The sequence below is a fragment of the Schistocerca nitens genome, chromosome 11 (assembly GCF_023898315.1).
Source record: "Schistocerca nitens isolate TAMUIC-IGC-003100 chromosome 11, iqSchNite1.1, whole genome shotgun sequence".
Lineage (NCBI taxonomy): Eukaryota > Metazoa > Arthropoda > Insecta > Orthoptera > Acrididae > Schistocerca > Schistocerca nitens.
This window is the reverse complement of record NC_064624.1, coordinates 73,407,888-73,432,864: the sequence shown is the minus strand read 5'-3', so window position 1 is coordinate 73,432,864 and position 24,977 is coordinate 73,407,888. Positions and strand designations below refer to the sequence as shown.

The 24,977-nt window shown below is 43.2% G+C and overlaps 1 protein-coding gene and 1 non-coding gene across 2 annotated transcripts; one reads left to right on the top strand and one right to left on the bottom strand.

The window, feature by feature from the left end:
- Positions 1–5,783: 5,783 nt before the first annotated feature.
- LOC126213178 (poly [ADP-ribose] polymerase tankyrase-1-like) lies at positions 5,784–24,141 on the top strand. The gene is made up of 4 exons (XM_049940805.1): positions 5,784–6,275; positions 9,894–10,016; positions 14,244–14,495; positions 23,654–24,141. Exons 1-4 carry the CDS (start codon positions 5,866–5,868, stop codon positions 24,138–24,140), a joined length of 1,272 nt encoding a protein of 423 aa, XP_049796762.1. The 5' UTR covers positions 5,784–5,865; the 3' UTR covers position 24,141.
- Positions 13,742–13,816, bottom strand: Trnas-uga (transfer RNA serine (anticodon UGA)). The gene has a single exon. It is a non-coding gene; the product is annotated as a tRNA-Ser (tRNA).
- Positions 24,142–24,977: the final 836 nt, after the last annotated feature.

The following is a 24,977-nucleotide window of genomic DNA, read 5'->3' as shown; positions in this document are numbered from 1 at the left end:
TAGCTTGTTCCGTTACACAAGCATCACGGAGACGCTGCATGAGACACATTCTGCAGCACTGCGTGGTTTAATGTTAAAGTTCATAGAATGTACTTGCAGTCATCTCGCAAAAGACCATGAAGGTAGAATTGGAGAGAGTCGAACACACACAGAGGCTTACTGACAACCGTTCCTCCCTTGAAGCATTCTCGACTGGAACAAGAAAAAGGGGAAGTTTCAGCGACTTACAATGTATCCTGCACCATGTACTGTAAGGTGAACTGCAGGGCACAGCACAACGACATCTGGTGTGCAGCACAGGCCGCCAGCACGGCGAGCACTGTCGAGACTTCCCTCAACGCCAACAGCAGAGACGGGCGCAGTGACGGTGGTGTGTGCAGCAACAGCGCAGTACACACGACTGGCGCCGTATCATCGTTAGAGATCAGTCCCTTTTCTGTGTACCGTATGACGGTGGACCTATCTGCGTGTGGTCGCTAAATAGGAAACAAACGTATCCAGGCTGCATTTGTCATCAGCATGAAGGCCTACCACCTGAGGTGGTGGTATGGGGTGCCATTTGGTACGTGAAACAATCTAGTTCACTTAACCTATAACATAGATGTTGCTGGGTACATTTCTGATGTGCTAAGGCTGACTGATGTGCCCAACTTTTGAGGTCTACATAATACTATTTTCCGACGAGTTAACGCAAGACCACACGCTGACAGTGCCTCCCTGACATGCCGCCATACGGAGGGCGCTGGACTGTCTCCCTGGTCAGTCCATTCTCCAGATCTCTCAGCCAGTGGAGACCTCTGGTGGCTTGTTGCTGGGAGGCTGGGACGCCACCACTTGGCAGCCACTATGGTGGCCTCTGGCAGACAGCTGAAGCAGCATGGAGGCACACGTGTATTTGTCGTCTGAGCCCGGTTCAGCTTGATGGGCAGCCATATTAGAGCGACTGTTGATGTCAGAGATGGCAGCTTTGAGTACTGAATGTCGCACCCTGTATACCCTGAATCACCTACAAAACTTAATCGTGCATCCTCGTTATTACGCTGTAATATCCACAGCAAGTATTGTTAATTGACATTCCTGCTTCTGTTGCAATTTCATTAGCAGGCAGTGCCAGAGTAATTAATTTTATGTCAAAAACTGCTACATAGTTGCAAAATACACATGTGACCTGTTTAGTCAGTCTGACTTGAATCAAGGACAACTGACCGACTATAATTTGTGGTACAATCGCGGCCATTCTACATCCAATGCCAAAAGTTACCGTTTGACGTCGTTCAAACTGAAAATGCGACAAATTTTTCAATTACGGATTATCGAATTTAAACGAGTTACCGAGTGCATTGCGACATATCACATCCCAGGGGAATAAAACATTTGTCAGCGAACGGACGGGCGGATTGCGCAAGCGCGCTCACGCGGAAGGTGACACGCGTGACGTCGGATGCGGCAGATAAGCCGGCAGGCGCTGCCCGCGGTTGACGTCACGCGCCGGCCGCAGCAGGTGTATAAGAGCGGCTGCCGCCACCTGCGCTGCCGACGGCGCTCCCTCGTCTGACGTCACTCTGCTCCGGTCCGCCTACACTCTACAGGGTGAGTAGCGGCGCTACTAAATGGGGGCTGCAGAACGCCAAGCGTTTAGCAAACGTTAGGTTTTTTGGCGCAGGTCGGGCGAGGAATGAGTCATCTATGTCAGCAAAACTCCCAGCTAGCGGCTGGCACACCAGAAAGACTTCAGTGCAATTATCCACAGGTCTTGGGTCGAGGCTCTACGTCCAATCATTTTACTTTTGTTCATTTTATATGTCACGCAGCGAACAAACCAGAATAATACTCCAGACAACGTATTTATTAATATTTTAATAAAACGCATGAACACTAATGTGAAAGTAAAATTTGAGATTGCAAATATTTGTGCTAGCTGTAAAGTAATGCCTCCGAATTTTTTTTATCTGAAAACTCTTAAAGCACTTTAAGTAAATCAAAAGTTTATTAACATTCTACATATCTATTAATCGACACAATCACGCTTGCGACCAACTCGTTTGTCCCGACAAGAGACCAGTTTCTCGGTGCTGTCACTGTAGAATGTTTGACTTTGTTGACGAGCCCACAACCTCACCTCCCCACGCACCGCTTCACCACTACCAGAGTCTGCAGCTCGTGGTCTAGTGGCTAGCATTGCTGCCTCTGGATCATGGGGTTCCGTGTTCGATTCCCGACCAGGTTGGGGATTTTCACTGCCTGGGGACTGTGTGTTTGTGTTGTCCTCATAATTTCGTCATCATCATTATCATTCGGGACAGTGGCTAAGTAAAGAAATTGGACTGTGTGAAATATTGGGACTATGTATGTGCGATGACGACCGCGCAGTTGAGCGCCCAACACAACAAAACTTCATCACCAAACATGACTATCAGAGTGAAGTTCTCGACGGCGTTTCTTTAAATTTCGCGAACAGGTGAAAATCGGATGGGACAAAGTGGGGACCGTACGGAGTGAAACAAAGGCGTCGGATGGTCGCAGATGTCGCAGCGCCTGTGTGAGGTCTGGCAGCGTCGCACTGGAGTATAGGGTTCTCCGTGTGCGGACGGACTCTTCTGCAGTCAGAAACTGAATTACGGGCGCCACACTGCTTCTCACGCACTAACGTAGCAAAGTTGCACAGCGCCGTATCACACGCCACGAATCAGAGCCCTCTAGCGGCAGACTGTTGTTACATGCGTCAGCGAAGCGGGGAAGTCGACCGAGTGACATGTATGACGTGTGATACCTCAGCCGATGTTGAGAACAGGTGGAAATATTCGGTGTTGCTTTTCAGCACGGTCTCATAAATTTTCTGGAATGGATTGTAAAGCACGCACGAGAAATTTGTATGTAAAACTAGATACTTTTATCGTTTTGCAGTTGACGATTCGCACGTGCTGGGGTGATATAAACGGGAAAAGCAGTAATAGTCTCAGCGTCTTACACATGTCACAAATGCTGACTTTTTTCAATTACATGCTTGTTTTCAAGATTCCCAAGAAAAACAAACTTGGTTACATACATTGTCGAAATACGTATGGACTGTAGAATGACACACACTACAAAACAGTAGAAATGTAACACTAAAACTATAAGAGAACTGACAATCAGTCTATAAGTTAACCACTTGCAAACCTTCCCATGTTTCAGACATATATGTGGTTTCTCTTAGTATAACCACAGTCCCAGATCGAAGCATTAGTTGTACAAGTGTAGAAAAAAGAAAATGTCGAACGTAAACAAACCTGTCACGTAGTATGACTTTGGCTCTCTGAAGGGTGTCACACGAGATGGACAACAAAATTAGAAACTTGTATAACACCTGCTAATCATGTCTCAGAAGTACTTTCGTCTGTGTGTAATGTATGTGTGTTACAATTATCTGATCTGGAAATTAGTGCAACATCGCATTAAATGCCAACGTCCCATGCTAATAGAGCTAATATTACCTCCAGTACACTATACCACACGTTCTGACGTTCAGGCAGTGAACTGGGACCTGCATTTCAGGACTATTGTTCCTCAGCAGGCGTACCACATTACTGGAAACTGTGAGATGCCGAGTCAGAAAATTTTCACCAGTCGCAAGTTTGCTAGATCCTTATGGCTGTCTTGAAGAACGAGTGATCTGACACAGACAGAAACAATTTGCTATATTTTATAATGTGCTGTCCAGAGATTGTTTGACAGTGAATCTCCAATCTCCATGACTCTCTGATTCCAGCCGATGTGTTCCTTTGGTTCTTTTCCCATTCACAGATTCACCTGTTATTGTTTCCAGTACCCCTTTATGTCTCAACAGATAAGGGAACTAACATTCCTCCTGGGTTCATGTTTTGTCTGCAGCTGTAGGTGGCGCTTAAGGGGTCGACGTTTTAAACTAAAAGCACAAAGACATGTGGTTGTGTGGGTAAAATTCACACACTTTTGTTTCCAATGTTGGTGTAGTCAAGTAGGCAAAACTACGGACATAAGGTATTTATCATTCTCTGTCAAGATGACATTTGTTCATCCACCTGAACAGCTACCTCGCTCACAGCTACATAGCTTCTTGCACCCTGATGATGTGGTGCAGGTATGACCCTACTGCATCTGTGAGGCTTCGACGGCAGTGTTTCAGTATTGATTGCTCCTCCGCCCCCCCCCCCCGCCCCCTTCCAGATCTCCACGTCTATCGACATTTAAACAGTCACGGATGAACACTTTCGGTTGTGTTGAGGGCGTGGCCGCTTGTGGTGACCGATGTCTCCATATGTGGCGGCCGCTGTCCTCCAGTCTGGAGGTACCCGGCTTTCGCTGGAGCAGCGTGATGGCAGCGTGGCGTGTCTCTGGGCAGTGTAAATACCACCAACCCCGCACTTTTTTTTTATCCGAAGTGAGTTTCTTGAAATGTGGCTTCACCTTTTTAAGGAAATAAAGTTACTATTTCCGCTGGCTTGACAACTAGCTTAAACGTTCAGTAACTTTTCACTTTTCAATTCATTCTTCTTTCTTTGTATGGAAATCCAAATGTCTCTTTCAAGATTCGTGGACAGTGTTCCTCGTTCACTAATTTAACACATAAGAATGTAGAGCCAACCTTTCACTTTCATTGCTCGCACCCTGAGAAGATCAGTAGAAACATTGTCGATGCCTGGTTCATGTTAATTATCGACTTCTACAGAACTATTTCGAGTGGCTGGTCAATGTTAATTCCCGACTTCTACAGAACTATTTCGAATGCCTGTTTTAAAACGGATTCTTCAGCTACTTTTACTAATAAAACAATGTAAATCGAATAAACAAATAGTGATTTCCCATCTAATTCAAAGGCCCAGTCTCGACATCTAATGCACACAGTCTACACAGTCAGTATAAGCGCGAACTCTGAACTTCTTCAGCGAAAATTAGATCTCGTAGTTGAGAAACTGTATCATCGAGTGTTATCTACTGTTACCGTTACCATCTGCAATGCCGAGTTACCGTGGTTTCAGCTACAAAATGATAGTGTACGTGTTAGTTGAAGGGAAAGCATATTCTCTGTGGCTGGCTCCAACATATCGTGCTGTGTGTTGTTGTCGGATGTCGTTCTGTTCGATTATTTGAGAAGCTCTGAGAATGTGTTGCAGGCTGAGTAGGCCTGCTTCCCGTAGGTAATGTTTCCCAGAAAAAACCCTTCAGGTTTTAGTAGATGGTTGATCCCCTGTATGAATCAACTCCTGCGAGGATACACGCACAACTATTGGTTAAATGACGAATAATACAGATTCCAGCCATAAAATAATGTTTTCTTGAATAACAGGAGAAGTGTAGAGAATATCTCTTTGAATAAAGCACTGCTACAGTTGTCAACAACCTTCTTAGTATTTTGGTAGATGTCCACTTCGAACGATTTCCAGATCAATTAAATTCGCCTTGTAGAGGAAATAATGGAAATGATGCCTCCGCCGCTTCTGAGGCTTGTTGTTCAAATAAAATGTGCTGAAGGAAAAAAGTAACTATTTAAGATGGCATTATTAAAGATTTGTGGTTATTCACCAATGGCATCAGTCTCACACAGCAAGGATATGACGGTACTGCAACTGGTTGGTGACTGACCACTTCTATGCACTGTCTCTCAAGACCGGTCTGCCTATCGCTCGCAGAAGTATTGAGAGTCGCCTGTAAGCTGAAAGGGCTGCCCGGTGATGCAGTGTTTCAGAATCATCCGCAATGGTAGTGGTTAAGAACATCACGGCGGCCGTGGACCTGGGGGACCTGCTGGACGCCGGGGACGGCGCCGTGGTGACGCTGACGGCGGGTGACACGCGGCTGTTGGCGCACAGGGCTGTCCTGGCGGACAGGAGCCCCGTGTTCGCGGCCATGTTCGCCCACGACACCCTCGAGGCCAGCAGCGGCGCGGTGAGCATTGCCGATGTGGGGGGCCCGGTGCTGAGGCAGCTGGTCTCCTACCTGTACACACTGCGGGCCCCCCAGCTGCCCGGCACGGCCCCCCAGCTGCTGGCCGCAGCGGATAAGTACGGGGTGTCACGGCTGAAAGCAGAGTGTGAGAGGCAGGTGGCCGCTCAGCTGACTGTTGAGACTGCGGCAGCCGCGGCCGTCCTCGCAGTCCGCCACTCCTGCAGTGACCTCAGGCGCACCGCCATCGAATTTATTAAGGCACGTACCCACGAGGTGATGGCCACTCAGGGGTGGGCAGATGCCATGCGGAAGCAGCCGGAAGACTTGATCGAAGTGAGCCGGTTGCTGTATGATCCACCACCACGAACCAGGTATTTATGAGATAACCCACTCATTTGTGTCTTTCAAGTCTGGATATATATATATATATATGTGTGTGTGTGTGTGTGTATTTACATGTCTATAATTTTTGCAACTGAATTTCCTTAGATGTGTAAGGAAAATACACCATCATTGACAAGATTCTGAGCCATCAGGAAATGACTGCCATTGTCCTCCTGTAGCAGGCTTATTGAGTCCCTAAACTGAGTCCAGTTCATTGACAGGTACGTTATCTAAGAAAAATCATCAAACAACCAATTTGTAGACATTATTGTAACTATGTGTACAAAAGTGGTTCTTCAGATTTTGGCGTCAAGTGTCGGAAGAAAAGGGTACATTCACTGTGTGAATACAGCATGAGCCATTCTGCTGTTGACACAAAGCTGTATTTGCCAGCACAGGCTCTAGCACAGTGATTTGTGAATCCTGTATGGGTCTCTGCAAGCCTGTTCTCATGAAGTAGCGTTTAAAGTAGTTCAGTGCCTCTGTGGCTGATGACAATGAGGCACCATTGAATAGTGTGACGTTGAATAAACATGGCGACCAACTACGTCACTTCTGACCGACACCTCGAGTAAGGTAGCGAACTGCAGAACAGTTCGAGGAGGGTGGCAACATATTTCCAACTTTCAATTGCTGATGTTAATCTGTGGAATTTTCTTCACATAGTAAAGCAGACTGCTTGAGTTATCGCTATTCACACCTCACTACTACTGCTTTGTCTCTCCCAGCTCAGCGCCAACATTTTCAACATCTCAAGCTCAAATACATGCGCTGTAAGTTTACATGACGATTGGTCCAATAGTGAAATGAGTACTTTCGACTCGATTTTGTAGTCGCTGAAATAAAATCACATAACAATCAGCTGCACTATTGGCATTATGGTATGATGCCGAAATCTCTGCAGGAAGTGTTGTCTCCCAGCTGAGAAGATGTAATTTTGTACGAGTTAATGGTTACACTAACACTGGATCATACAAAATAAACTTGGTGACCAAAATCAATCAAATTTCCAGAAAGTTTTCTCACATTTATAGCTGCAATAGTGTGTCATCGTGTCAAGAGTAGTTAATTATTTTATAGTGCTTTATTTTTGTGTTAGATGTTTATATTTCTACAAAAAGAATAGATGTATTTGGTTTATAAGGACGTAATTCATACACAGCCATTATTATGTTCAGGCACTGGGTACATTGTTATTCTGGAAGTGTCGTTCTTTTATTATAATTTCAAAAAGGAATTTATTTCTTACAATCAGGTGGTATTAAGCTACAAAGCAGCTTTGTTTATCGAATATAATAGTTTTTCGAAGAGGTCGTTCATTATTATTCTGTTATTATTTACACCATTCATCTTGGCAACGACGAGGCATATCTTCAGTAAATGTAGCTTATGTAGCACAGGTGATCCCTCTGGAAAAATTCCATGTGGAAAAATTTACCAAAGGCTGTAGGGGAGTGGAAAGAGACCTAAAGAAAGTATCATGCAACTGCTCAGGAAAGTGCATAATTGTTTCTCACATAGCATTCAACATTGATGCATATGGCCTAAAGAGCATAATTAACCGAAACAAGTAGATTTATTCATAAGACCGTAGAGAATTTGTTTGATGTGTTGTCATACAGGGATCTATAAGTACGTTTATCGATCGTCACTTTTTATTTGGAGTTATTAACTGTTTTTGCAGTGATGTATTGGAGGTTGTACATTTGAAGGTTATAGGGATTAATATTTAACCACTCAAAAACGCTGCACGAAACATTTTGTGCGTGTATGTGGTAAGTGCAGCGAATAATTCACATCAGAAAACAGTTTTGTCATTTCGAGTAGGATTGTTTTGATTTGGCAGTTTACGAGTACGGTCCAATCAATTACTGGCAAATGTGATGAAATGCGAACGTCTAACCTTCGTGCAACACATGAATTCAATAGGAAACGCTTAGGAAGAAAGAAAGGAGTAACTTGGGGTTTAAAGTCCCATCGACTGCAAGACCATTAGGGTCAAAGCAGAATCTACAGCTCCCAAACTCGAGGAAGCAAATTGATAGTTCCCTTTCAAAGGAAAGGTCTCAGCATTTGTGTCCATCGTTTTAAGGAAATATAGGAAAACGTAAATCAGGATGTGCAGGAGCGCAACTGAACCACTGGGCCTTAACTTCATAAAAGGAAATTGTTTGGCCCTGTCAAAAAATGTACAATCAAAGGTTAATGTGAGTTCTCAGAATGTAACATCACGCATCTGGTGTGACGAAAGTGTTTTGCGGTAAGAAATCCTTCCAAGCGGTATGCCCATAGTAATTAGCATGTTTCGTAATCGTGGCTGGATGCAAAGGTTTTCATCTTGTCATTTGAACTAGTAGTATGTGCACATCAAACGAAAAGATAAAAGTAATTATGATTCTTATTGTCTGTGCATGTCTTGTCAACAACGACGGTTGGTGTTGGTTTCGACTTCGCCACATACCCGACATTTCAAGGCATCATTTCAGGTTAAAACATGTCACTCCTAGCGACTGGCGAAACAGAAATCGACAATCAACGTCTCCTTGTGGGCAGTGATTAAAGATGCTGTGTGCAGGCTTAGATTCCCCCAGTCACACAGAACTTTTCGTTACATTATATCCAGTTCAGACATGTGCACATATCGCTACAGGTGAACTAAGCAGATGTTTAACGTGTATTTATGGCTAGAAAACAATGATAGGTGCAGGATTCAGTTCCAGTAAAGGAACAAAATTATTTGTCTCGCCGTTTCAGGTTGTCATCTCGCTAACAACGAAATATTTGGATATATAACGTATTATTGTTCTTAGTTAGCAATCCCATTAGGTGCTGGGTTCAAATTGCCATACACCCAAAACTTTATGGAACGTCAATGGAAGATTTCAATGTTGCAGGATGTGCACACTGGCTTACCTGTGGCTGAAAAGATATTTAATATCTTCGGTATATAGTTAACAGAGACAATGGTTGTTCGATCTGAGTCCAGGATGTCAGTGTGTACAAACGTTTTCGTCACGTAATTTCAAGCTGTAAGTTAGTTTCTGAAATGTCATTTATTGCAATAAACTTGAGTTTACTGTAATCTAATAATAATATTTTTTCTGGCATTGACGTTATTATGATATTAGTCTGATTGTGGAGTGACAGCCTTACAGATCAGTTTCCCCAAGTGGCCTCTTGCAGTAACCAATTTGAACAGTGAAACACCCATACCAGAAAAGAGAGCAGAGGGACTGCAAGACAGTAACACTATATGGGTGTATACTAATCAGGTGGAGTGGAATTCAGGTCGTTTGGGTAATTTCAAGGGTGATAGTACCTGAGCTGACCTGTCCAGTAATTCGGTATGTACCTTATGCCTGCGCTTGGAACTACTATGGTGGTGTGTTCAGCTGCTGTAGGGAGTTCAGGTGGTGCAACTGAATGTCAGTAGCTCACCGACAATTCATGTGTATTAACTGGACCGCTATCACAGTGTTCGGCACATGTCTGCTGGTGGCCTGTGTGTGGACGGTCCCTCATCTGGGCTGGCTGCAGTAAGCCACGCCACATCCCCACGTGGACACGCCAGCCAGCTCTCACTCTGCCTCTCTCTGTATGTGCAGCGCACCAGCCGCCACCATCACCACTGCCACCGCCACCACGGCCAGCACACCCCGCCAGCCACCTGCCGCTGCTGCACCGCCCACGTCTCCTCCACCTGGACAAGCCACTGTCTCTCGCATCCGGTGAGTTCCCTCACTACACACACACACACACACACACACACACACACACACAAACATATTAGCACTACATTGTACAGAAGGTAGAAAGACTAAAAAAGGAAATGTAAAGCCTCAGTCTAGATTCAGTGAGGGTTAGCAACATGAAATGGAAAGGAAATCATAACATATAGTCAGATGTATAATGGGGTGGTATCCACAGAATGAGAAAGTTGTATTATGAGAGAAAGGGCAATCCAAAATCTATTGTGAACATTTCAGTGATATATTCCCGTCAGAATCAGTAAACCAATCCTACAATAACTCTGGCATTTAAGGCGACGTCACACACAGAAAATCCAGTCACAGAGAGGGATTATGAGAGCACTTTATGCATAACACTGTATTTAAAAAGATATAAACATCTAAAAATCATGGAGTATAGGAATGCTGTAGCAAGGGGCGAGTAGAGACTGATTTATGAGACAATTTAAGGTCGGTGGTAGAAATAAAAGAGGAGAAAGGATCCTAGACTTCTGGATTAAGTTTGTGCTAGTAACAAGAATCATTCTGTTCAAGAATCAAAACAAAAGGAATAGTCTGCTGAGGTGGTATGTTCTGCCTAAGCTCCTCAGGGCTACGACCAACATGTTTGCAACACTGTATTTTGGTGTAATAGGTAGTCAAAGTAACAACAGACATGCAAAGCATAAACTCTGCCTACTGTAGATCATATTTCTGTCTGTCAACACATTTAGAGGGATGAGATACACTCATTTACTTCTGGGAAGAGAGGGTGCAGGGTCGCCCTCTTCACCACAGAGCAGCATTTGCATCCAAAGTCTTAAGTTATTTGTTGGATGTATTCCAAACTTTGTCTTCCTCTACAGTTTTTGCTCTCTGCTGCTGACACCAGTACCATGGTGTTTATTCCCTGATGTCTTCAGATATATCCTACTTTCCACAGTTCCTTTCTTATCAGTTCACCTAATTCTCAGCATCCTTCTATTCCACCCATTTTGAATGCTCCAGTTCTCTTCTCTTCCCGTATCTCCCATAATCGATGATTCATTTCCGTACATTACTGTGCTCCAAATGCACATTTTCAGATACTGCGCCACCAAATTGAAGCATTAGCCGTGTTTTTCCTGTAACGATCTGTTTTCGTGTGCCACGTTACTTCTTATAACAACCTCGATTTGCCCTACTGTGTAAATTTGCTTCCCTGGTGGCAGAATCACTTAAATTCCTTCACTTTGTGGCCACTATATTTTTATTTTAAGTTTGTCATTGATGTTATTTCTGCTACTCCCCAATACTTCTGTCTTTCTTTTGTTTAAATCGTAACCATGTGCTCAACCTACTGTTTACAGCATTCAACAGCTCTGGTAATTCTTCCTCACTTTCGAGAACATGGTAATATCACCAGTGAATTTTATCAGTGAAATCCCTCACCCTGAAATTTAATTAAATTCATCAAAGTTAATTCAATTCCATGAACGATTCCTTGATGTACAGTTTGAACAGCTGAGGATACTACCTTAATCCCTATATTGCACCTTTTTAATCATGATACTTCTTTCTTCAATTTTTACTGTTCCTTGCGCATTAGTGTACATACAGTTATTTATATAATCTGCCTGCCCTCTATATCTCACACGTATTTTTGAGAATTTCACATGTGTCACATTACTTTACATTGTCACTCTTTTGAAAGCTAGGCTAATCCAGTGAAGTTTCCATGATTTTCCTTAGACCTTTGCTTCCCTTATAAAGTGCAAGGTCAGATCTGCCTCTCTGGAGCCTATATCTTTGCTAAATGCAAACTTATCGTCCTCTGACAGGTCCTCAGTTTCCTCCTTCCATTCTTCTGTATATTAATCTTATCAGCAATATCGATTCATGAGTTGTTAACTCATTGTGCAAAAGCTATCGCATTTATCAGCCCTTCGTCGCATCTGGAGTGCGCAGATGATATTGTTCTAGAAGTTTGGTGGTATGTCTCTAGTCGCATAGATTCTACAGATCAAGTTGAATAGTCGTTTGACTGCAGCCTTCCACAAGCACCATATATATTCTGAAGGAATGTTCTCTAACCATTCTGCTTTATTTTTGTGCAAGACTTCTAGAGCTTTGTTAAACTTTGAGTCAAATGGCCAATCCTCTATGTTTTCCAATGCTTGACCTCCATTAATGCTATTATTGTGTCATCCGATAGTTCATTCCCTCATGGAGGAGCTCGGTGTACTGTTTTCAGCTATCTGCTCTCTCTCTCTATCTCTCTCTCTCTCTCTCTCTCTCTTTCTCTCCTCTGCATTTAACATTGGAATTCTTTTCCAACTCTTAGTGTTTTTATCGTTGTATTTAATTTCAATAAAGGATGTTTAGGCTTTTACAAATGCCGAATCTGTCCATCCTATGATCACTTTTTATTTACTTAATCTGATCCTTTCTACAGACATTCTACTTTATCGCACCTCAGACTTACAGTGACATTATTTAGCGAACTGCAATACTGTATTCTTGGCTTTCCCTGTCTATTGTTGTACTGCTTTCTTTCATCAGTCATTATATATATATATATATATATATATATATATATATATATATATATATATATATATATATATATATTTGCTAAGATTTCTTCACAGTCGCATTCGCTTTCCCTGCACCAACATTGTCTGTTCAACATTAATGTTTGGCGTTTTGAGAGACATCATTTGCTGTTCACCTGAAATTCCAAATTTGGCATTCATTGTCGATTTATGTACAGCCTCATAGAATTAAAAATAACCATTGTTTTCCTCAGTACTTCAGTATACAATTTATTTCCACACAGATTCCTCCTGACAATCCTCTTAAGCTTCAGTTTACTCAACAGCATGACTAAATTGTGCTCTGAGTCAGCATCTACTCCTGGATCAAACTTACAATTCATCAGGTTCTTTGTCTGGACTTGATATAATACAGCTGGAATTTTCCAGTACCTTCAGGTCATTACCAAGTATGTCACTGCCTTCTTCCTTAACCTTCTGAAAGGCCAGACACACTGCAGCACTGTAACCCACATATGAATATCACAGAATACATAGTGTAGACTTGCAGTAACGCCGCCAATAACAACAGGAGTTGGAACGGAGCAGGGGGCGTCTTACAGAGGGTGCAGTGTGGAGAGAACCTGCTGCTAACTGATGAGCAAATCCCATTGAGGACACTTCAGTAATGGTAGTACACGATAATCCAAATATCTTGTAATTTTTTCTGGAGGTGCTGTCCTATAGGTGATACATATTTCAAAATTGGTTGTTGAATAAAGAAATTTATTAGCAGCTTGAAGTGTTAATCATGGTACTTTTCAGAGTTTTGAAATGTCGCTTGTCCTTACTATTTGACTGATTGTTACCATTATAACAGCTATAAAGACAGACACACATGAATGCCTGTACCTGAAGCACATTGTTTGATCTGTATTGGTCTCAGATGCAACACATCAGGGATTGGTACCCACCTAGTCCTAGAGCGCTTATTATGTATAGCAAATCAACAATATCAGAAAGGGAGCAGATGAACTGGAAGTCAGCTAAGTTACGTGGGTTTCATAGAAATGGGCAGAACCCAACTCAGGTCGTTTCGATACTTTTGAGGACGATAGTATCTGAGCTGACCTGCCCAGTGTAATTAGAATGAGATTTTCACTCTGCAGCGGAGTGTGCGCTGATATGAAACTTCCTGGCAGATTAAAACTGTGTGTCGGACTGAGACTCGAACTCAGGACCTTTGCCTTTCAAGGGCAAGCGCTCTACCAACTGAGCTACCCAAGCACAACTCACGCCCCGTCCTCACAGCTTTACTTCTGCTTGCCCGCGAAAGGCAATGGTCCCGAGTTCGAGTCTTGGTCCGGCACACAGTTTTAATCTGCCAGGAAGTTTCAACTCTGTAATTAAGTTATGTGTAAGTGTAGGGCACTGTACGTACATTTCGTTCAAGCTTGCTTTTGAACTACCTGTTGTGCGGTATTGTGATAAACTGCTGTGGGGAACTCAGGTGGTGAATGTGATTATGTCACTAGCAAGTCGTCTGCACTGTCTGGACCACTAGTCCCATTGTCGGCGTGAGTTCTGTGTTTGTGTGTGTGTGTGTGTGTGTGTGTGTGTGTGTGTGTGTGTGGACGATCCCTCAGCAGTGCTGGCTGCAGGGGGCAACCCATAGGAGCCTGTTCACACTGCACCTCTCTCTCTGTGTGTGCAGCCCACCAGCTGCTGCACAGCTGGGGCCCACCACCACCACCGCCACCGCCACCGTCACCGTCGCCGCCACCACCACAACCAGCACCACCACCGCCGCCGCCACCAGCACCAGCGCCACCACCAACACCACCGCCGCCACCAGCACCACCACCACCACCGCCACTAGCACTGCGAGCACAACCTGCCAGGGGCCTGCTGCTACTGTGCTGCCTATGACTCCTCCACCTAATGAAGCCACTGTCTCTCTCATGCAGTGAGTTCCCTCATCACACACACACACACACACACACACACACACACACACACACACACCCACGACCATTATCTGATAGATAACATATAAATACTGAAAGACGAAGTGTAAATGCTGAGCCTGCATTTATGGAGGATCAGCAAAGTCTTGAACTGGGAATAAAATCAGAACATACGTAACAGGGCGATATCCACAGGATTAGGAGTTTCTATCATGAGAAAGACGTTAATTAAGAGGAGGTTTGGTAGGGAAAATGGTGAGTCGTTGTCAACAGTTCAGTGATCCCTTGTCATCAAAATCAGCAAACCAATGCCAATAAGAATTTAAGCATGTAAGCCAACGTCATAGACTGAAAATCTAGTGCCAGGGAGAGAGTATGACTGCACTGAATGTGTAACTCTCTGCATCAAAAGAGATAAACGTCTACTACCCTTGGTGCATTGGAATGGTCTAGCAGGGGGCAGATAAACACACGTTTGTCAGACCATTTGGGGCGGTTGGCAGGAATGAGACATTTCTGCTAGTAACAACAAATATGTTCGTCAAGCACCAAAGAGAATCAAATGTCGGCAGAGCCTCAGCTTGTCAGGGTGTGGACCATTTTTGGTCACTCTGCCGTAGTATGGAGTAACAACCAGTAACAGTAACAATACATATGCAAATCAGGAACTCTACCTGCTGTAGATGATGTTTCCATCTGTTCAAGCAACAGCTTTAGAGTCCTGTGAGCACTCAGAGTTCACAATAGTTTGTGGTGTGCATTAACATCTCTGTCTTCCTATAAAGTTTTTACCCTCTAGTACCAACGCACTTATTCCATGATGCCTTGACATATAATCTATTACGCTAACCCTTGTTCTTGTCACGGTTTTCCACATATCGCTATCCTCACCTATTCATGAGAGACATTTCAGAGTTCTTCTGTTATGAGTTCACCTAATTTCGACATGCTCCTATTGCACGGCATTTAGGATGCATCGATCTCATTCTTGTTTTTTCCCTTTATTCCACGATTCATTTTCATACATTACTGTGCAACAAACATTCAGATGTTGAAAACTTCCTGGTAGATCAAAACTGTGTGCCAGACCGAGACTCCAACTCGGGACCTTTGCCTTTCGCAGGCAAGTGCTCTACCAACTGAGCTACCGAAGCACGACTCACGCCCCGTCCTCACAGCTTTACTTCTGCCAGTACCTGTGAGGACGGGGCGTGAGTCGTGCTCGGGTAGTTCAGTTGGTGGAGCACTTGCCCGCCAAAGGCAAAGGTCCCGAGTTCGAGTCTCGGTCCGGCACACAGTTTTGATCTGCCAGGAAGTTTCATATCAGCACCCACTCCGCTGCAGAGTGAAAATCTCATTCTGGATTCATATGTTATTCCCCAATTATGCCCTAACTTTGGTACCAGTAGCCTTGTTTGGCGAGGAATGTCCTGTTTTCGTGTGCTACATAACTTTTTATAACAACCTCGCTTTGTCCCTCGGCGTAAATTGGCTTCTCAGGTAGCAGAATCGCTGCAATTCGTCTACTTTGTGGTCCTTAATTCTGACGTAAACTTTGCCATCAGTGTTATTTCTGCACTCCCCAATACTTTCCTCTTTCTTCCATTCATTAATCCTAATTCTGTGCTCACTCGACTGGTTATTACAGTCACCAACTCTGGTGATTCTTTCTCACATTCAGTGAACACAGTAATATCACCAGTAAATTTTATCAACGAAATCCTTTTCATCCTCAATTACAATTAAATTCCAGGAAGTTTCTCCAGTTGCACCAACGATTCTTTAGTGTTCAGCCTGAAAATTTGTGGAGACTACCTGCATCCCTGTCTTCAATCATCTTTAATCAGAGTACCAATCCTTGTTGATTATTGTACATGTTCTACGTTACCTGCTGTTCCCTATGTCTTATACCTATTTTTTAAACGTTTCGTACATTTCTCACTATTTCACGTTGTCAAACGTCATTTAAAGATCTAGAAATCCAATAAAGATCTAAATTTTCCTTACACTTTCCTTCCACTATCAAGTCGAAGATCTGATCACCTATGCCAGCAATAATTCAGGCACGTAAGCCAACGTCATAAGCAGAAAATGTAGTATCAGGGACAGAATACGACTGCAATGAATGTGTAACTCTCTACAAAAAAGGGGTTAAACGTCTAATACTCTTGATGTATTGGAATGGGCTAATGGGGGTCAGATAAACACATGTTTGTAACACCATTTGGGGTGGCTGGCAGGAATGGAAGAGGACAAAGAACCCAATAATATGCCATAAAATTTCTGCAAGTAACAGGAAATATGCTCGTCAAGTGCCAAACAGAAGCAAATGTCGGCAGAGCCTTAGCTTGTCAGCGTGTGAACCAGTTTGGTCGCCCACCATAGTGTGATGTAATAGACAGTCCCAGTAACAAACACATATGCAAAGCAGAAACTCAGCCTGCTGTTGACAATGTTTCTGTCTGTCTGAAGAACCGCTTTAGATTGCTGTGGGCACCCAAAGTCCACAATTATTTCTGGTATGCATCCCTATTTCTGTCTTTCCCTAGAGTTTTTCCCTTCTACAGCTCCCTCTAGTACCATGGCAGTTATTTCCTGATGACTTCACATATGACATATTACGCTGACCCTTGTACTTATCACGGTTTTCCATATATCATCATCCTAACCAATTCTGCAGACACGTTACAGAGTTCCTCTCTGATGACTTCACCTAATTTTAAGATCCTTCTATAGCATCGCATTTAGAATGCTCTGATTCCCTTCTTGCTTTTCCCATAATCCACGATTCATTTTCATACAGCGATGATGATGAGATCCCATACTCCGAGTAGCATAGAGTATGATGTGGGAGATCTACACCACCGACTAGGCAAGGTCCTAGAGGAGGTGGTTTGCCATTGCCGTCCTCCGACCAGAATGGGAATGAATGATGATGATGAAGACGACACAACAACACTTAGTCATCTCGAGGGAGGGAAAATCCCAGACCCTGCCGGGAATCGAAGCTGGGATCCCATGCACGGGAAGCGAGAACACTACCGCAAGAGCACGAGCTGTGGACTTTCATACAGTAATGTGCTCCAAACTTATATTCACCTTTATCTTTACCAAATGAAAGCCAATTTTTTGTATTAGTAATTTTGTTTTGCGAAGAGCATCCTGTTTTCCTGTGCTACATTACTTCTTATAATAACCTCGCTTTGTCCCTCGGCGTAAATTGGCTTCACAGTAGCAGAATCCTTGCAAATTCGTGTACTTTTTGGTCCTTAATTTTCATATAAACTTTGCTATCAATGTTATTTCTGCCACTCCCCAATACTTTCCTGTTCCTTCTGTTCATTAATCCTAATTTGGTGTTCATTCGACTGTTTATTACATTCTGCAACTCTGTTGATTTTTTCTCACTTTCAGGAAACACAAAAGTATCATCAGTGAATTTTGTCGATGAAATGCTTTTCACCCTCAATTTTAATTAAATTACTGGACATTTCTTCAGTTCTTCAGTGCTGTTTAGTTGTTAGATTATATGATTTTTTTCTGAGAGCGGTAAAACATTTACCATGATTTGTGTGTGTGTGTGTGTGTGTGTGTGTGTGTGTGTGTGTGTGTGTGTCTATGTGTCTGTGTGTGTGTGTGTCTATGTGTCTGTGTGTGTGTGTGTGTGTGTGTCTGGAAGCATCAAGGCTGTTTGGTTTTGAGTGGTGTTTAGTTGTTGGATTACGTCATTTTTTAAAATCGATGTTTCTTTCAATTACTGTTCTTCTAGTTGGTTTGTTGGGGTTTCTTTTGTCAGTGGCTTGTAGACAAGCAGGGCAAATCTCTGGTGCTTCTGCTGCTGAAGCAGTGACTGATAACTTTTGTCTGGGCGACCTTTCTCCCAAATGAGGGTGTCAGGCAACAATATAGTCAATTGCTATCACTTAGTTTCATTCTAAGTACTCTGAACAGTGTATGAATGTGTTGGTATGCATGAAGCTATGAATATATCCCACCCCCAGCAGGTAGTCTTATGAAGACTGGCAGGAGGCAACTCTTCTTGTACTTCTGTGATAGTTTCCTGTCCTATCATTTCATACTAAGTGCCTTGAACGACGTATGAGTGCAAGGGGTGTGACACAGTACTGCAAACTAATGAATTCAGTGTGAAAATTTTGTAGGTGAATCTCTGGTCAACACATGCAGAGCGTATCCAACCAATCTATAGCATCGTATTTAGGGCGTGTAGTAATAGCCACACCAGTAGGTAAGTTTTTTCCTTCCATGTAACGGCTGTAGAACAGTTTAGAGTGGTATTGCTAAGTCGCACACGTGCTCAGCAAATAGTAAGGCTGGGAGCCGTAGAAAGTGAGTATGGGAGGTGGTGAAATGTGGGGGTAATTGTGGAATGGTTTGAAGTCACTCTGATGGCTGTATTGTGAAGTACAGCAGTCAGTCTGCAAACTTCAAGCGAACATATACACACACAATGGTAAAAAAAGTGGGAGGACAGGACTGCAGATAGTGGGGGATGGGGATGGTCGATAGTAGGTGCAGAGGGTGTTGGAGTGTGGAGAACAGACCAGCCGTTTCCCACCAAAAACAGTTATACGTTCACTCACCTCACTTGCCTCTCCAATAGCAGGCAAATTGATCATTTTCCGACAGTGATGGGAGGGAGCTTGGTGGAGGGTGGGTGAAGTCATATTAGTGGAGGTAGGAGTGGGGGAGGCGAACAGTGCTCTTGGCTAGATGTGGCATGAAATAGCTCAGTTGGACCCCGCATGTTTAGGCAAACACACATGTCTCTGGGTTAGGCTATTGCAGGTAACCCATTTGATCTCTAAATAAATTAAATACCATGCCTTCCTCTCCAGGAATGAATTACTGTTTCCCACCAAAAATAAGGTAAACGAAACTAACTATCCTCCTCTGTAACTGGACAGCGACTGACCATATCCCACCACTATGTGGGGGTTGGGTGGTGGGTGGGGTCAGGAGACATCATGCGGGGTGGATGTATGACGTAGTTAAGTAGACACATTATCCTTTTTGCAGGCAAAATTACTCCAGCCATTGAGCGAGGGGGGTGTGACATTATAGAGGGCTGGGGGAGGGGAGGTGGAACCCAACTACTATTTTGAACAAATTATCTTCACCAGAAATCTCCAACTGCCACAACTCATGCTCAATGGTAAATTGTGACACTGGTGCGGTCTTGCACAGACTTCATTCCAGCTGAAATACTGAAATCATCTGCATGTGCGTATAATATCTGTAAAAAGAGAAACTGGGGGTGTGGTTGGGCCATACTGGATTTATCAGCAACAACCTCTCCTTTGTCGTACTAGTAGAAGCACTTGGCTCTCAGTTGTAACTGATTTGCAATAAATTTGCTTTATTTTACTCATGACCACATGTAACGCACAGTGCATGGGACTGGTATATAGGTATTCTCTGTTTGGCTCATTGTAGACAGGTTATCAGATGCCAGTGACAAGCTGCCATTTCCAGGTACTAACATGTATGGTGTAAGGTATAATGTGTGTTCAGAAATCCAAGGTTGGATTACAGGAGTAAGTGTGACAATATGTCAGAGTGCACACATTTTGGTAATTGCTCCAGACACATGCCAGCTGCAAGAATATAGTTAAAGTGTATGTGTAAGCGGAGGAGGATGGTGTCTTGGGGTTTTGAGTGTGAGAGTGCATGAAGATGTACTAGTTCGACAACCTACACGCCATGGAAACCTTTTACGTCTTGTAGCTACAAACAGGCGTGGCCTAACTGACGGCATCTGTATAGAGACAGGAATTTCGGACCATGATGTCTTCATAGTGACACTCATTACTAACATTAAACCAATCACGAAAGCTAGGACACTATTTATGCTAGAAATACCAGATACACAGTTGCTAGATCCCATTTGACAATGATTTGACATCATTCAGTTCGAATACAGTGAACATAGATGAATTATCGGAAAGTTTCAACAGACTGTAAATCATAGTCTGGAGAAGTATGTGCCGAGTAAGTGGACTAAGGACGGTAAAGACCAACTGTTGTTCAACAAGAAATTTCGAAAAGTGCTGAAGAAGCAAAGGCTGTTGCACTCTTCATTGAAAAGAGGAACAGCAAATAACTAAAGGCAAAAGTTAATAGAAATTCATGCGTCCATAAAACGATCGCTATAAGACGTTTACAAGAGTGGTATTGCTAAGTCGCACACGTGCTCAGCAAATAGTAAGGCTGGGAGCCGTAGAAAGTGAGTATGGGAGGTGGTGAAATGTGGGGGTAATTGTGGAATGGTTTGAAGTCACTCTGATGGCTGTATTGTGAAGTACGGCAGTCAGTCTTCAAACTTCAAGCGAACATATACACACACAATGGTAAAAAAAGTGGGAGGACAGGACTTCAGATAGTGGGGGATGGGGGTCACACTTTAGCAATAGATCTTGCTGAGAACCCGAGAAAATTCTGGTCCCACATAAAATTGCTGTAGGGTGTAAGGCCTCTGTCAAGTCAATCGTTGAACTGTGTGATTTGGCAGTAGAAGAAGGCAATTTACCATCATCTGACCATCACAAGGATTCCCATACGGAGGAGATCTTCATAAGCATTGTTGGTGTAGAAAAACAAGAGAAAGAGTTGGAAATAAACAAGTCGCCAGGTGCTGAAGGACTTCCACTTCAGTGTTATAAAGAGTACTCTACAGCATTAATCCTTTGCTTCGCTTGCCTTTAATGCGAATCTCACGGACGGCACAAAGTTCCAAAAGACTGTAAAAAAGTGCATGTGACACTTGCATATAAGAAGAGAAAAGAACGGACCTACAAGTGTATAGACCAATATTTGTAACATTGATCTACTGAAAAATCCTTATGTGTATTTTTAGTTCGAATATAATAAATTTCGTTGACAAGGATAAGCTGTGATCCACAGATCATCATGGTTGGGGAAAGCATCTCTCATGTGGAACATAACTCGCTCTTTTCTCATATGAGATTCTGTGAACCACGGATGAAGGACAACAGGCGGATTGCGTAGTTCTGTACTTCCGTAAAGCATTTGATGGTGCTGCACTACCGACTGTTAAGGAAGGTACAAGTGTACATAATAGGTTCCCATATATGTGAGTGGTTCAAAGACCTCTTAAGTAGCAGACCACGGTATGTGGTCCTCGACAGCGAGTGTTCATCAGAGACAAGGTAGCGTCAGGAGTGTCCCAGGGACGCGTGATGGGACTGCTGACACTTTTTATATACATAAATGATATGGTGGACAGGGTAAGCAGCAATCTGCTGCTCTTTGCTGATGATGCTGTCGTGTATTGAAAGTTGTCGTCGTTGGGTGACTGTAGGAGAATTTAAGCTCACTCAGACAAAACTTCTAGTTGGTGTGACGAATGGCAGCCAGCTCGAAATGTATAAAAGTGTAAGTTGATGCAGGTGAATAGGTAAAATAAACCCATAATTTTCTAATACTGTGTTGGTAGTGTGCTGATTCTCACAGTCATGCCAATGAAATATCGAGGCATAACATTGCAAAGAAATATGAAACTGAACGAGCATGTAAGGATTATAGGAGGGAAGACGAACTATCGACTTCAGTTTATTGGAAGAGTTTTAAGAAAGAGTGGTTCATCTGTAAAGATGTCCAGATATAGAGTGGTTCATCTGTAAAGATGTCCACATATAGGATACTAGTTAGACCGATTCTTGAGTATTGTTCAGGTGTGCGAGATCTGCATCAGGTCAAATTAAAGGGAGACATCTAAGGAATTCAGAGGCAGGCTGCTAGGTTAGTTACTAGTAGCATCAAACAACCCACAACTATTGTGGATATGCTGCAGAAACTCACATCGGAATCACTGGAGGGAAGGTGACATTCTTTTCAAGGGGCACTATTGAGAAAATTTAGTGAACTGGCATTTGAGGCTGCTGCAGAATGATTCTAGTTCTGCCAACGTATATTTCGCGTAATGAACATGAAGATAAACTTAGAGAGGTTAGGGCTGTATTTGCGAGTGGAACAGGAAAGGAGACGACTATGGTCAATCAAGATAACTTTTTATCAGTCATGGTATCTTTGTACCATTTTCTATTTTTGTTTCAAACAGCTGCTGCTCCCTCTACAGGGATTACTCTGTACTAAAAGCAACAGTATTTTTACCTCTGAGGTTTCAAATTAGTACTTCAGTTGTCTTTTCAACTTCATACAAGCTCTCAGGCTTAAAGATTGTCCTTTAAATGAAGTTGGGTGTAAAGAACAGTTCTGGCTACAGTGATTTAAGTTGACCAATGCCAGGGCTATACAAATATTTTGAGTTTTGAAAGTAATCACGCAATACCACAGTCTGATTTCCTTCTGGCGTGGTCTGAAAATAGGGTGCTTTTTGAGACTGGTATATATTTCCCATAAATTACTCTGTAACTTTGTACAAGTATTAAAACAGAAATTTTACTCGAATATGGCATAGTTGGTGCACATTTTCACTTTCCCAAGCGCTGAGTAACCGTAAATACAAAGTGTTACAATAGCTATTACGGTGTGTAACTTATTTTGCAGTCAACATTTTCAAACTATTGAAAAAAGGGGTACAAAGTTACTCAGATTGACTGTAGCAGAGGTACAGAGTACCTGTCACCACAAACCAGCTGAGTGTGTACATAGATGTAGATGGATGTTTTGGTGGATGTATCTTCCGATGGATGCATATTTATATGAGCTTACATGCTGATTAGTTTGCTGTGAGACATATAGAGTGTGTATGTATGGGTGGCAGGGACAGTCGACACTTTTGTGTGCAAAGTAGTAATTTTCTGTATTTGGTGTTGGTGTGTCAGAAAATTTTCTAGTAACTGTACTGAACGTATTTGGTGTCAGGTCAGGAAACTGTATTTCATTAATTAGAGATGTGATTAGTTTCCTATGTTTTCTTCTTAAGTTTTAGAAAGGATTCCTAAACATAAAGGTAGCGTTAGCAGTATGTTTAACTAGAGGTCAGTGATTTCTTACCAACAGGACGCTGGGGTCAAGGGATGTGATTTTATCATAGGAATGCTGTTTCTTAGGCAGAAGTTTTTTTACACTGCTCGTAGTTTCGCATCTGTGATTGTTTCTTTCATTTGGTGTGCATCTTTATAACAGAGTGTAAGAATATCACTGTTTTGTGCAGGAGCATTTCTGCGGAGGAGAGAAGCAGGAAGCTGATAGAGGCAGCTAAGGAGGGGTTGGTGGAGCAGCTGCGAGCGTTGCTGTTGGCAGGGACGGACGTGCATGCGAGGGACAGAGACAGACGGACTGCCCTGCACTGGGCGGCAATCAGGGGACACTTGGAGGCGGCGAGCAGCCTTGTAGGAGGCGGTTCAGAGGTGAACGCCAAGGACAGCTGGCACAACACGCCTCTGCACTTGGCTGCACGGAGTGGCCATGGAGCTGTGGTGTGGCTGCTTTTGGGGGCCTACGCTGACCCCAACGCGAGGAATCAGTGGGGTTCGACGCCGCTGCACAGGGCGGCAATTGGTGGCCACATAGAGGCGGCAGCTGCACTGATGCAGGCTGGAGCCGATACAGAGGCCAGGGATGAGGATGGGGAGACCCCCCTGGACCTGGCCTGGCAAAACAACAAGCACCAGCTGGTGGACTTGCTAACACATAGTTGACACAGGGAATATCATTTATTCATTTCAAAGTAAGGAATACAATAAATTAATCCTTTCTTCATTCATTTCTACCCATGATTTTTTGGTGAATATAACTGTTTCAGTAACACCACGACAACTGCAACAGCAGTAGGTCTTTGTAAACTAACGTGAGAAACCTTTCTTCTGAGGATTCAGTTTGTAAAATATTTAACTAGCAATCTTCGTAAAAGTGAACGTCAGTTGAAAAATACCCCATTATTAATAAACATCATCTATAAAATATTCACACACCTTACAAGAATCCAGTGGACCTCTTTCACAAGTGATGGTATTTCACCCTGACACTTTGAAGGCACAAATGGAGGGAACGGTGGTTGTTTATAGCACCATCTATGTTGGTATGTTGCACCACGGTTAACTGCACCATACGCAAATTACTGTCATATACATAAGCTGTGCAGCTGAAATGTATCTTCATTTGTCATTTCCCACTGAATTTACTTCTGTGTCTGCCATACACAAATGCTACAACCTCATAGTGGTACCATTACTTAGACTGACATCTACAATCGTCTTATTAGTTTATGTTTAGTTAAAGAGAATAGAAGAACCACCTTTAATCATTTCTTTCCCACATTTTCAATGGTGCTGTTACAAAAAAAAACAACAACAAAAAACTACCTTCTCTCAGGGAAAATGCACCTTCACTCTCACATAACCGGGTGATACAGCAAGGTTGCCAGCTTTCCATATTCCCCACAGCCCTCAGTGCATTTCCCTCAGGATGACGTCACATCAGGAGAGCTCCTGCAGGACCGCCACGCAACCTGCTGCGCAATAACTTTGGTCAGACAA